Source organism: Nelumbo nucifera, chromosome 5, assembly GCF_055504915.1.
Source record: "Nelumbo nucifera cultivar China Antique chromosome 5, China Antique-T2T, whole genome shotgun sequence".
NCBI lineage: Eukaryota > Viridiplantae > Streptophyta > Magnoliopsida > Proteales > Nelumbonaceae > Nelumbo > Nelumbo nucifera.
Window position 1 is genome coordinate 996,456 of NC_142653.1, and position 15,024 is coordinate 1,011,479.

General features: G+C 37.8%; 1 protein-coding gene across 4 annotated transcripts; it reads right to left on the bottom strand.

Annotated features, from left to right (window-relative positions):
- Positions 1-1,118: 1,118 nt before the first annotated feature.
- On the bottom strand, positions 1,119-10,158 carry CPK26 (calcium-dependent protein kinase 26). 4 transcript variants are annotated; one of them, XM_010267959.3, is made up of 9 exons: positions 9,908-10,158; positions 8,701-9,489; positions 8,085-8,228; positions 7,844-7,996; positions 4,107-4,222; positions 3,583-3,750; positions 3,214-3,438; positions 2,364-2,512; positions 1,119-1,370 (listed from the first exon to the last, which is right to left on the bottom strand). In XM_010267959.3, exons 2-8 carry the CDS (start codon positions 9,452-9,454, stop codon positions 2,390-2,392), a joined length of 1,683 nt encoding a protein of 560 aa, XP_010266261.1. In that variant the 5' UTR covers positions 9,455-9,489; positions 9,908-10,158; the 3' UTR covers positions 1,119-1,370; positions 2,364-2,389. The 4 variants fall into 4 exon arrangements, with proteins under 4 accessions (XP_010266261.1, XP_010266264.1, XP_010266262.1 ...); XM_010267962.2 differs by having other exon boundaries at positions 9,645-9,917; XM_010267960.2 differs by having other exon boundaries at positions 8,701-9,522; positions 9,645-9,917.
- Positions 10,159-15,024: the final 4,866 nt, after the last annotated feature.

The following is a 15,024-nucleotide window of genomic DNA, read 5'->3' on the forward strand; positions in this document are numbered from 1 at the left end:
TCAGGTTGGCTCGGGTTAACAGTTTACACTCCAATCATAAAATAGGGGCTTGGGTTTCAGGTTGAGCCTATTGAAATTTTGACAAAATTCTCAACCCTAACCCGAAAAAGTTGCATCCCTACAGGAAATTAATCAGGAATTTACCCCAAAGAAATAAGGTATAACTTATAAGCTTCATTTCCACATTTTATATAGTTAAAAAGAAAACAGAAAAAGGCTCATCATCGTATGAGGGGAGGCGGTTTGGCAGATCGCAGTTCCATGTCACCCATTCAGCCGATCACCCCACCACCGCACTGGCGCTTGCCCTTGCCGAATGCCCATTCCGAAATTGCTGGCCCAGAATCAGATACAAAATGCAAAATGCTTTAACTCAGTTTGTGAAAGAGTGCTCAATTATTTATCAAGAAAAAAGAGTGCTCAATTAGTCAATTTTGTTTCAAACGATAACCATCTCATTTCATCATATGTTCTCTCGTACAGTTTTATGACTTTATCTGCTACAGCCCGGAAAAAGAAGTTTCAAACGAGTAATTACCCAGATGTTAAGATAGACTTCTGTTTGGTTTCTGCTTACATCTCCAAACACAAACGGGAGCCCAGGATCCCATTGACCCGTTAGACAGATCGCAACCCCCTAATGGGTGGCAGCATTTGCAGGCAGAAACAACGCGTCAATTCCCCACTCACGCGTTCAGATTGTGAATTTCTGATCTTTAGTTTAAGCATTTCTTCAACTATTCTTATTTATTTATTTATTTGTGGATAAGCGTTTCTTCAACCATTTTTAACCTTTTTTTTTAGATAAACGTTTCTTCAACCAATTTGACCCTTAAATTGGAAAGGGTATACAGACTATTCACAGAATCAGACTGATATTGGAATGGCTAAGGTTGGCAACTGACAAAATCCTCCTTTAACCCTCTTTCATCGGACTCAATACTGGCAGTGTTTGGACCGAAAACATGGCTCTTGATAGAGCAAATGGCATTAGAGGATTCGTACAGCCGATCCCTAGTAGATGGATTAAGGCTGAGTTGAGTCGAGCCCAGTTAAGCTGCCCGTCCCTTTGCATAAAGGGAACTAAGTTGTTAAAACTTAAAACAAAGGAATAGATGTTGACAAACAAAACTTCAAACTTTAAATGGGAGAAGCATACACTCAATGAAGTCATATGGATTTTCTTTTTTCCAATTATTTGGCCACAAACAGGCATGACTAACAAAATGCTCACTCATAAAACCTTCATTCTGGAAGCTTCTGTAATATGTCCCAAGGTTTCGGAGCTGGATGCCAACCAAACTTGCATATTTGAAGTCATTACCACCGATTCTTCTCTTCCGGCCTTTCTGTACAACCTGCCAATATCCCTGAGTAGAAGAATGCAAGTTACAGAAATGCACAGAATGATGTCCAACAGAGATGAAATTGGAATATCAAAAAATTCTCAAGTATCTTAAGATGGGAATGTCTGAAAAAAAAATACAGGAAATCACAAAATAATTAGGAGATTTACGTGTTTTCGATGACAGTTGATTTACAGACTGATCACAGGTTACTGAGGCACAATGTCTAACCCTCTCCTGTTGCAAGGACTTGACATGTACATCCCTCCTTGATCAGCTATGATTTCTAGAAAAGCTGAACGCACAGCACCTATACCACATACCTAGGTGGCACTGACCAAAATTAACAATACATCACAGGTAGACATTCCTTTGAGGCCTCGTCACATCTCGGTAAATGACTTATCTGGGTAAATGCACTTATCTGGGCAGGTGTTTCTTAGGAAACACTTATCCAAATAAGAGCACTTGCTAGTGTTCTTTTTTTCCCCAGGTAAAGGTGTACAATGAGCCACTCAGGAATATTATCCCATCACGTATTAGCAATATTATCCCATCATTTATTAGCGATTTTCAGCTAGCATAGGTAATTTACCCAAGTCTGATGAGAGTATTACTTCCCCAGATAAATGAGCCACTCAGGGATCATTCTTTTCCACGGGACCCACTATTACGGAAAACGAACACAGGTTTATTTCTTTTCCGTGGGACCTACCAACTTACTTGCCCCTACTTCTTGGAAAACGAACTAGGCCTTAGTTTATTCACTGAGCATTAGATTTAATCCCTCAGCTGACAGGATTATTGTGCCCAGCGCTCAATACAATCAAAAGCATTTGGTTTCTTCATAATGAAGTTAGCTAGAAGATTTTTCCTAGTTTCTTCTATTCTAAGCTTTGTACCTCCAGTTTTATGGATGAACCACATCCTTCTCTTTAAGTTGATAGCAACAATTACCAATGTGTTCTACAACGGAAAAGAAAATGAAGCAGAAGAAACACAGGAATATGAAAATACCTGTACATGATGTGCATAATCAAAGGCTAATGAGATCCTGGTGCATCTATCCTGCTCATATTCAGACTGTTCCTCATGGTTCGTCTTCCAATTCCCCCATTTCCTTTTTGCATCATAGCAACAAATTCACCATAGTCTATTCTACCATCCTGAAGCAGAAGAAATTTGAATCTTAATCTAAGTTCCAGAATAAAATGAAATAAAATAAAACAAAGAGGAAAAAAGGAAAGATGATCAGAAATAATCAAGGAACATATTAGCCTTGTAGACTTGTAGACTTCTAGCAAATACATTGCTCAACATGCACAGCCAATCTCCCAACTCTTAAATACTATTCAATACATGTGATATTCTTAACAAGTTAAAGCCAATTTATGATGGACCTGACATTAAGTAGTATGTGCAAAATTGAATGTTATTTCAACTGTGATATAATCCTAAGGAGTTACCCCAGGCATATAAAGGTAATCTTGTTAATATGCATAACAAACTTTACCTCATTTATGATGATAGATTTTATTCGAATGAAGGAAAAGGGAGAGAAGAAAGGAGACTATATCCATGTCCAAAATGAAAAATAGTGCATGGTTACAATGAGTTACATAAAATCTATACAAGGCCCACCAGGTTACAATGAATTACATAAAATCTACCATAAAACCTGCATCATTGTATAAGTACCACTGGATACTGTCAAGAAGTTTCTGGTAATCCATTTCCAGCAACGCATGTTAAGGCATAACAGCTAAATTTGTTCAAATTCTAGATAGTATTGATGATCTAAATATAGAACATGCATCATTATACAAATATCAGCAGAATATCTGGGAATATAGTATGCATTGCTTACATTATCTTGATCAACTTCTTTGATAATATCTTCAACAAGAATGTCTGTCATGTTATGCTCAGAACATGCCTGCTGCAGTTCATCAACTGTGATATAACCACTCCCATCCTTGTCGAAGTATGAAAATGCTGCAATGAGATGTTCTTCCCGTTCTAGCTTGTTAAGATGAACTGTGGCAGCAATAAATTCTCCATAGTCAATGGTGCCACTATTGTCCACATCAGCCTGAAATTTTAAAACTCAATCAGTTCAATCCTCTTTTTTTATTTTGTGAGGATGTCTGCTATAAACATTATCAGCATATTCTCTAACTTCCCAAAATCCCTATGCAATAATACAACCCCACTTTACCGGAAAAAATGAACTTACCGCATCCATAAGATCACGAATTTCAGACTCCTTCAAATTAGAGCCATATCTTTTCAAACCAGCTTTTAGTTCATCAAATGTGATTGCACCACTGTTGTCAGTATCCATTGCCTTAAACATCTCACGTAAACCAGCAATTTCCTCCTCAGAGAGGCTTTCAGCTATTACCTAATAATATAGCCAAAAAATAAGAAAACTTCAGAGAAACTGATAATAAGATTCCCCTCCAAAAGAATATTTGATTTATCATCTTGAAAATCATGGGAATGGTACCAATTCATCTCCCAAAAACAAAATACCAAACTGATAAAGATGAAATAAAGCTGCTCATGACTCATTTAATAAGCATAAGATGGCTAAAACAAATCAAGACAAGGCTTAGTAAAACCTTCTTCAAAAGGAATCATCTCAAATGGGATATAATGCTATTGATTGAAGAACCACTCAAAAAACAAGTAATTTTATATACCTAAACATAAAGGGACATCTGTATAATGTAATTAATGCACCAAATATCCACTCACCCTCAAAGCCATCTTCTTTAATTTATTCATTGCAGAGAACTGTTTCAGGCGAGAAAGGACAGCTGGATCCAATGCTTGGTCAGGAGCAACTCCATTTTCACAAATCCATGGATGACCTGAATTTGACATGAATAAAAATCGGTACATTATTTTGATGGAAAATACTAATTCAAGAATTCCTTGATAGCACAAAATGGCAAAACAGGATACATATAGCTGATCCCAAATAATTGAGATAAGGTTGAATAGAGTATACTAATTTCAAGCAGCCATTTACCAAATATATTGGGTCACTATTCAAGCAGAAGAAAAATATCCAGGTTCTCATGTAGCAAGAAACACAGTAGTTTTTCAAGAGACATTACAAGAAATACTCGAACCAACCTCAGAAGACACCAAACTAATGTCACATACACAATATCTTACAAGCAACCGAACCTTGATATGATTATGCTCCCAAAGTATTATATAAAGAAAGTAATTATGAAAACCACTTTCAGCCTAACCACCCAACATTTTTAATATTTTATGCATTTAGTATAAGGTGAACAAGAACTTTCATACACCATTCACTGGGCTCAAAAATGACCATGAACTAAGCCACCACCGGCATGTGTATGAGATAATGAAAATTAGGAAAACAAATTTCCAGATGATGGGGCAATCAGATAGTGTTTGCTGAAAACACTTCGCATGAGCAATCAGTAGTAGAAGTGTAAATGGTATTCAATTATCCATATCGTGTTTGAAATCTGACATAATCAAATCGAATTCAGATAATTCAAATAAATTAACAGTCAAATTGAAATGTAAATTTGTTATAATTTAGGGCAAATTTCTTAAACTACCCCTAAGGTTTAGGAAATTGACCGACTATACCCCTACCATTTCAGTATTCGCTTAAAGTACCCCTACTGTTTCTGACAATTGTCACGCAATCCCTTCCCGTTAACTCTTCGTCACAAACCGTTTACACGTGACCTCACGTGTTTGATTTAATGTTAAATTATACCCAAAATACCCTTTAATGGTCGAAAATGCCCTTTTCACTTACCACAAAGGGATCTACATTTCATTCTCCCCTTCCTCTCGATCACCTCTTTGACCCCAAATCCCCTATTTATCCATCTCCCTTGCCGGTCATACGATGTTTCTTGCAAGTCATACACTCTCTGCATCCACCGTCTGGAGAGAAATGGATTGCACTCGGCTATGGCACAACTAGCAGCTTCACGGAGCACCGCACCTCGTCTCATCTTATCCAGCAATATGATCTGATATATTGCAAAAAGAAAAGATAAGAAAATATATCAGAGAAAATGGATGGTGATCTGTAAATAAATCTTTATCCAACAAACCCAGAAAACTGAAAATGTAAGCAACCCACTTTCTCGTGGCGCTCTACTTCTTGACTTTTTCTCATTTCCCTCCAACTAGTGCCAGAACCCTAAGTTTTGTCTCTATAAATTCAGCCATGCCTCCCAAGTTCGACCCCACCCAGGTCGTCAACGTCTACGTACACATCACTAGTGGTGAGGTCAGTGCCGCAAGCTCTCTTGCTTCGAAGATTGGGCCACTTGGTCTCTCTCCCAAGAAGGTCAAAGAAGATATTGCTAAGGATACCGCCAAGGAATGGAAGGACCTTAGGGTGACTGTGAAACTCATCGTGCAAAACAAACAAGCGAAGGTCTCGATTGTGTTGTCGGTCGCCGCCCTTGTTATCAAAGCCCTCAAAGAGCCTGAACACAACCTAACGGGATATCGCCTAAGATGACCAATTTCAAATGGAATATCGCTGAGAGTTGGTTCTCCAACAGGTCCAGGTCAATTAGGTTTGGAAGTAATCCAATGGCACGGAGAATGTCACCAGACAAATGATTTCTACTAATGTTCAGAGAAGTCAATGACTTCCACGAAACTATATCTAACGAGAGCTCACCCAAAAGACGATTTCCGTCCAATGATAGAGTTGTAAGATGGGAGAGGGCCATTAAGAAGAAAGAGAAGGAGAGAGAGAGAGAGAGAGAGAGAGAGAGAGAGAGAGAGGTCGGATTGGCATCTCCTTTTCAATCACCACCGTTGGTCGAACTTGAAATCCAATCCGTCTGTGGAGAACGATGTACAGGAACCTCATGACCGAAGAATAGAGGTAAGGATTTCTGGCTACTCATTCTCCAGCGTCACCTTTTCGATCGCCACCAGCAGTCAAACTTGAAAGCTTACCTCTCACTCTCTCCCTCCCTCCCTCCCTCCCCCCCCCCCTCCCCCCCCTTCGTTCTCTCTCCCCTGTTTCATCACTGCCACAAACAACGGACCCCCCTTCGTTTATCCTACCCAAGTCCTTCAAACGCCCAGTTGCTCCCAAGACCCACTCTCCATTCTTGAGCACCACTGTTATTGCTCAGCCCCCTACACCTCAATCTGTTCAACGTCTCTAACCACAACCCCTGAGGCCAGTCGATCATCAGCATTTATCAGGACCAAAGAGCTTGAAGATCATTGACGATGTCTTCTGTTGAACCAGGAGTTGAGTTTTCTGAGTGATGGGCAAAATAGTCTTTTTAATCTTTCCGTTAACGGACACTAACGGTAAGGAAGATTTACTCAATTGTTAGAAACAGTAGGGGTACTTTAAGATAATACTGAAACAGTAGGGGAATAGTTAGTCAATTTCCTAAACCTTAGGGGTAGTTTAAGAAATTTGCCCTATAATTTATTGAATTGAATCAGGATCTAAATTCAATTCAATAAATATCCAAACTGATCATATCTATTTATGCTTGATGTCAATCAACTTTATTTACTATCGTCAAGTAGCAGTAATTAAAGGTAATATTTTATTTGTTAAAGGAATGCCAATCAACCCTAACCCTAAATGTCAGTCGAACCCAACTCTTTCATTTTCTCCCTCCTTTGTTGTTTTCTCAACCCATCACCAATGTATTCTTCCTCTAACCCCCCCACCCTGTCTGTTTGAACAATGTATCTTTATGGTTTGGAGTTCCATAGATTCACATTGCTGGGTTTGCTGCACCAACATCACATACCACACCAGCAGTCTACCACCATGAAGTTCATAGAACAGTGCAAGTTACACAGGTGCAGGTCATATTGTCGCCATGACATTTTCAGATTTTTTTTTTATCAGATGACATTTTCAGGTTTAGATTAAAACAAATGAGAGACCATACTAATTGAAGACCCAATCGTGAGAGACATTCATTTACACAAATAGCTCAGACACCTTTCACACTTTTAGCAAGTAATAGTTCTTTAAATGTTGCAGACCCAATCTTCAAAGGTTCTTTCAACTCAAAAATCAAAATGTCTTCTTTCGAATTTTTAATCTACATGTATAGTGAAAAAAAATATATATTAATTATGGGTGTGCTTCCCATTCTATAATTTATATTTTTGCTCATTGATTTTTGTCTTTATCTTAGAATGACTTCAAAGTCACTCTGCTTACACCCCTAATTATTAGATTTGGTTGCTGTGAAAATTTACCTGATCATATCAATTCAATCAGGTTTTCTTCTGGAAATTACCAAAACCACTGTAAACAGGCCTAGTGAACCATCTGAGGTACTACAGTTATTGAAAGAGTGGTTAGCCAGTTAGGTCAATAAGAAAAAATCACAGTTGTTTTTTTTTCCAATTTGGGCAATGGGTAGGCGGTCTTGACTAACCAAATCAGAGATTAAGCAAAAGTGTAGACAAAGAAGGAGCTTGCATACATAGTACTTCATGAGCAGTCAAGCGCTGAGAGGGCTGAGAACAGAGCATCTTCCTAATAAGATCCTTGGCACTGTCTGAGATTAGAGGCCAGGGGTCTGATTCAAAGTCAATAACTCCCTTCAGAACCGCATCAAAAATTCCTTGCTGGGTTTCTGAAATTCAAACCGATTATGTTCTCAGTATATCAAGCACCTAAAACTAACAACTTGTGAAGCCTTGATAATAATTTATCAAAAATACCTGCCCAGAAAGGTGGCACACCACTGAGCAATATATACAGTATCACTCCTGCAGTCCATACATCTGCCTCTGGTCCATAATGCTTGCAAAGTACCTCCGGAGCCACATAATATGGACTTCCAACGACATCAGTAAATACTTGGCCTGAAGTAGAAGGCACAAACGGTATCAACCAACCACTCAAGATCAAACTGAAACCGGCTTTTGAATTGAGGTACATAAGAAACTGAAAAGAAGTGGACATAAAGAACAGTAGTATATATTAAAATAGGAGGAACAAGAATGAATCTTCTAAATACAAAATGCTATTCGATCTTATTAGCAGTCCATCTGGTACCAATCCCAACCATCTAATCAATAGGTCATGGCCTCAAGAAGCTGAAGGCATGGCAACTGGGTGATCCACTCAACATCTGATACCCATTTGTTTTACAGTCTGAGTCAGACTGGAAACCAAGGTACTATAAGAATGGCAATAACAGATGGGCGGTGGTCCTGAACCTGCAGATGGACTCATTCAAAATTCTGAAGAACCGTTAGCCTCTGAAGACGCGCCTAGGTTTCTTCTGGGGACTACAAAGAAAAGGAAAAATGCATTCTCACAAGATATGTTTACCTGGTTTAAAGAAGACCGAGAGACCAAAATCAATGGCTTTAAGAGAGAAATCATCGTCTTTGTTAACCAACAAGAAATTCTCTGGCTTCAAATCCCTATGCATAACCCCGAGCGAATGGCAGGCTTCAACAACCCCAACGATAATCTTTGTCAACTCAGCTGCCTTCCTCTCGCTGTAGTGTCCTCGTTGAATGATGCGATCAAACAATTCACCCCCAGCACACAACTCCATCACGATATGGACATACAACGGATCTTCATAGGCTCCCTTAATTGTAACGATATTCGTGTGACCTGATAGATGGTGCATTATCTGAATTTCCCTCCTAACATCTTCCACGTCTTCCTTAGAAATCAGCTTCCTCTTGGAGATAGATTTACAAGCGTAATCTTTACCCGTGGAAATCTCGGTGCACAAATAAGTCGTGCCGAATTGTCCCTGACCCAACTTACGGCCCAGGGTGTAAAGATCACGGATGTTAGCAGTCTTATGACCCAAGACATAATAAGTCTGGTTGTCTAATCCCCGCCTCATGTCTTTTGCCGTTGGACTAGCCAGAGCTGGATTCTGGTCTTTCTTGTGATTATCTTTGGCGAAACCCTCGGCGATGGGCTGGTAGGTGTTCACGTTGTTTGGCGAGTAACTGTAAGTGGAATGCTCAGAAGTGTTCCTCTTAGAGATGGAGCGATCTATGGGCTCGGTGTAGCCCTGGAAGTGGTTGCCACCAAAAGATCCACGGCATGTGTTGCCCATGAAACAAAGATAAAAGACCGGACTGACTTCACAGCCTTCCCCTCATTCAAAGGAAACTCATTAATAAACTGAGAAAACGGATAAACGAGAACCTAGCTCAGATTAAAAATAAATAAACTGAAAATCTTTTAAGATAGTGTAAAAAAATGAAAATAAAAAGAACCAATCTTGGACTCTAACGATCAATTACCTCCAACGAACAGGAAATCAAGAAATCCAAGCGAGAATTAGACAAATAAAGAAGCGTAATTTCAGAGCATAACCACGAAAAGATACTCCCAAGATTGTTTGAGTCAATTTCTTTAATAGTAAAATTCAACAAGCTCCTTGAAAAATCAATCACTAGCAGACGAATTGACAATTCTAGGGTTCTACTGGGGACCAAAAGCCCGATGTAGAGAAGAAGCGACGAGGAATTAGAGAGAGAGAGAGAGAGAGAGGTAGATCTCTTACCAGCTGAAATGAAGAAAAAGGATGGAAGCTTTGATTTAAAGGCGGCGATCGACGGAAAGGCTCTTTCATGGCTGTTTCGCTGTCACGTTTGAAGAAGATGTAGCATTAAAATTCCCTTGTTTTCTTTTTCATTTTATTTTCTCTTTTCTTTTTCTTTTTCTTTTGCGTTTTATCGCTTCATGGTCTTAGGTTTGCTGTTGGTGACTTGCTGTTGCAGCAGACTAACGAAAATGCAACAAAATAACAAAAAGAAAAATTTGTTGACCAGCTTGCGCCTCTCTTATAAATCACGCGGTTTCCGAATTTTCTTCTTAATTTTTTTTTTATATTTTAATATTAATAGATAAAAATATATAATTCTAAAACGCAACAAAAAAAGATAAAAAAGAGGACGGAGTTGGTATTTTGACCGACAGTTTTTTTCTACTTTTATTTATTTATTACTGAAAATTTAAAAAAAAAAAAAAGGGTGAGAAAAAAGAGGGAGTGGCTTTCGCATCTGCGTGTGCGTGTGCATGACATGAAAAGGTTTGACTTGGTACATAAGGGTAAAGTTGGAAATTAAAACTTTTGCCTAAATTTAGAAGTCATACTTGGAATTGGAATTTGGAAATGGATCCCACCACCACCACGCCACGTAGAGTCGTAGACGCAGGTAAATGGACTTAAAAATGATAAATAATCATTAATAAAGGACATTCATTTTGTGTGAGTAACTGGTAAATATTGCTGAGATGATATCATAAAATCTTATCACTGCCACGTCTGCAGGCACATTACTAAACGCCCTGTGTGCTGTGTGCTGTGTGCTGTGTTATGTGTGCTGTGTCTCTGTGCGTGAATGTGTGAACACGACCCCACACGTTTTCATGCTACTTGCCTCAGCCTCAGCAGTCCAGCTGCAGAATCGGGAGTCGGGAGTCGGGAGTCGGGACGAATCTTTTCGTAATGTCGGGCGAAACAAATAAAATATCATATTTTCACTATCCTCATAAGTTCAAATTTCATCGAAGTTATTTTTAAATTATTTTATAAATATAATATAATATTTTGGTTTTTTTTATGCAATTATTTTAAAACTGAATATTGCCGAATAGGATTCTAGATTAATTTTGATTATTCCAATCTATTTACAATTTACAAACCCTATTTCTTTTTCTAATAAAAACAGAAGAAATGCTACACAAGACAAGATACTGAGATAGTACATTCTTCGAAATAGAAATCACAACTGATAAGAGCTAAAGGCCTTAGTTGTTAGTCACACAATGAAATCAATCCCCAGCTGCTCGAAATCTTGTCCAACAAAAGCCAAGGAGATGATGAGACAAACTTCAACAGAACCATTGAATAGCAGCCAATGAATCAGATCCCACTAGCAATAAAAAATAAATAAAATAATTTCCATTCAGCTTCAAGAACAAATTCCAGCGCCTTCAAAATAGCTAGAAGCTCTGCATCACCATCACCACATATAAAATGTTCTATGTGCGAAGGTAGAGAGGAGCCTTTATTTCATATATTTTCTGTTTGTAATTTCTCTGCATTAGCTTTATTTGCTAGTCCATGGAATGTTGCAGCTAGGAAAATCATCGTTCTTCTGTATTTTTTATTTTATTAAATATTCTCTTAAGTTGAAGCGAATAAATTCTTATCCTCATTACTTTTCAATAGTAAAAAAGACAAACAAAAGCTGTTGAATGGGTTGGTTTTAATTAAAGCAGATCACAGATAGAAAATCGTGTAAAACCTTGTTCTGCGTCTATAAAGCTTTAAACTATATGTGAATGGAATGCTGCAGGAGGAATTTGTATTATTTCACTATTTTGCTCTTCATCTATAATAAATAAATCTTGGAATTCAGTGTATGTATGAATATAAAATGCGACGGTGGGACATGTGTTGATAACAGAGGGATTTTTTTTTTTCTTCTTCTTCTTCTTCTTGGTTACTAATAATTGCAAATACATAGTGGCTGCAGGCTGCAGGTGGACCCCTGAACCTTATTTTTTGTGAAAGTAGTGATGTAGAACTTTGGGCCACTTTTAAGGTGGGAGAAGATGGGCTTCCATCCCGTGCCCACACTGTTCCAACAGCCTTTTATAATTTTGTATATGGGAATACACTCAATGCAACTCTGTAAAAGCTGCTGCTTGAACAGGCTTTGCCCTTACCTTATCTTTTGCTTTAGAGCAGGAGAGCTAGAAATTATTGTTAATACAATCTCATTCTCTAAATGCTATTTTGGCATTTACATGCACCATTCATTGATCCTATGGTCATATTCTCATATTGTGGACAAAATTAAGAATCTAACCTTTTATTTTTTCTGCTAATGTATAGTCTACTAAAAGTTTGAACCATCTGCTCAGCAAGCTTGGTGGTATGGTTCCACCCATTGAACTGGTTATCTTCTTTTGTATCTTAATTAGCATTTTCCTTTGGTATGAGGTTTTAGTTCGTTTTACTAATCAAAAGGAGGGGGCAAAAAAGGAAAATACTAGATAACAATCGGGTCGGATCGGGTCAATACATTTATTGATCGTTTTGAGTAGGTCAACCGTAACTTTTGAGTTGGTCAGCAAAAGTCTAGACCCTAACCGTAAATATTCATCTTAGGGTTGGTTCCACGTAGAGTAGAGGTGGCAATTGGGCGGGTTGGATTGGGTTAGGTTTGGGTTGAGTTTCAACCCAACCCATTAATGACCCAATTAGATATAATTAAATGGGTTAGGTTCAACCCAAATCCACCTGAACCCAACCCATTTAGATAAAATAATAAAAATGACACAAAAACAATCCAGAAAATTAAAAAAAATAACATAAATTTCAAAAAAAACAAAGAAATACACGGAAAAATAACATAAATTATGAGAAAACCCAAAAATTGAAGAAAAATAACATAAATTACAAATAAACAAATAAATACATGAAAAATAATATAAATTACAAAAAACTAAAGAAATACATGAAAAAATAACGCAAATTATGATAAAACCCAGAAATTGAAGAAAAATAACATAAATTACAAATAAATACATGAAAAATAACATAAATTACAGAAAACCAAAAAAATACACAGAAAAATGACATAAATTACAAAATAACCCAAAAAATAACATAAATTACAAAAAAGTCCAGAAAATGAAGAGGAAATTTCACCTCCACTTCAATGTCCAAATCCCTCCAGCTTGTCTCCCGATTTAAGAGTTATGAATAATTCCTCTTGAAAATAAAAGAAGATTTTAAAATTTAAGTAGGAAAACCTCAACTAAAAAGGCCATATGTGAAAATCCTAATTTCAACAAAATATATAGAAGTGAAGAATGAATTTTTGTCCAAAAAACAGGAAAACAGGAGTACAGGTCTTTCCAAATAAAAAAGAAAGTAACTTATTAGATTCCCATTGGATGCCCATGACCCAACCCACCCAACCCATTAAAAATAATTTTATTGGGTTGACCCACCCGCTTAAAACCCATGATTAACGAATACAACCCAATCCGCTAATAAATGGATGGATTGGGCGGGTTCAGCGGATTGGGTTGTAAATTGCCACCCCTGGTCCCACAGGTCAAGTAGGTCAATGATTCAAAGACTGGATCAATATATCTTTGACCAAGTCAGCATTTTTTACCAATATGAATTTAACCATCTAGATCAACATTGATTTGGAAATAGGCAATCCAACAGTGAACTGTGACCCAACCTAAAAAGAGGCCGCCTTCTAATTTGAGGGGCTCGAGCGACTAGATAGGAAACCCTAATCCATTTTTCAGGTCGGGTCAGATTGACGGGTTGGATCGAATTTTTGCCAGGTCTAAAAATAATACTGGACCAATTGGGAGACAGTAGAGCACGTGGATCCTTACCAGTTGTCGTTCTACACTGGTTCTCAACCACCAAAGGCATAAGTAAAGAAGTTAATCAAAGTAAGGGACTTCAAAGTCCAAATGCCCTGCGGTTACCAGGACAGGGGGATATGATGCCACACCAGTGTAACATGCAGAGTTAGGACTTAGGACCCATGTGGATTGGTGCTGGCTTGTTCGTTGCTTCTTCTATTATTTTTAATATATATATATATATTGTTTAGTTATTTCACTGGATTGTTGAACTTGATTTGTTGGGTGGAGTCCATTGTAGGACCGCGTTGTTTCAGGTCCAAGACCAATGGGTGGATTTGGACTGCAATTCAAATTCAATGGTGCCAAGTGCCAAACACAACGCATTGTTTTATGTTTTATCAACATCACAGACCAAAATGACTAGTCATATCATATAGCTCATCGCCCCGGCCGTCTAATTGTTTGTCTTCTTCTTCGCGTGGGGCCAGGTTGGTTGTGTTTCTTTGTTCCTTCCTTGTACACATATACAAGACAAACCGTCTTAATAAACCCTTTCCCATTATGATATGCATCTCATTTGGGACCAAGAGAATGTCTCTATCTCTTGCAGCAGTCTAAAAATCAACCAGTTGAGACTTAGTTTTGAGAAAATTGCGTTAAATAGGTGCTACATTAAAAAAAGCGGTGCTTCAGAAAATAATATCTTATTTGACATCGTTTTTTTAGAAAAAAATGTTAATTCAAACCATGCTTTAGAAATTGGGGAGGTGTGGTTTGAAACAATGTTAAATTTAATGTTTTCTTAGAAAACAACTTGTTATTGTCAACAGTGTAATGATGTAGCATCATCTTGGATATTGGATAATATAACTAATGCTGAAAATAGTTCTAGAACACTGGTACCAAACAAAAATAAGCACTACTTCCCAGAAAACAGCCTATGTGAGAGAACGATGCTTACAACTCACACATGCCCAGCACCAATGCCAAACACCTAGCATGCCACCACCACCATTTTAGTCTATTATCACCAATGAAAAAGGGTGGCTTTTAAATTTCTTGCCACATCGGCCATGGATTGTTTGAATTGATGAAACATGAAACTCTCTTCTGTTTATCAAAATTTCAGATCAATTGGTCGTGCTCGTGCTCACCTTGCATTTATCAAATTTCTGATGACAAGGCACAACAAATAATTAATAATATGGGGTAGTAGCAGATAGCTAATAGAACTATACAAACTTTCTCAGTAACTACAGAAAAATCAGC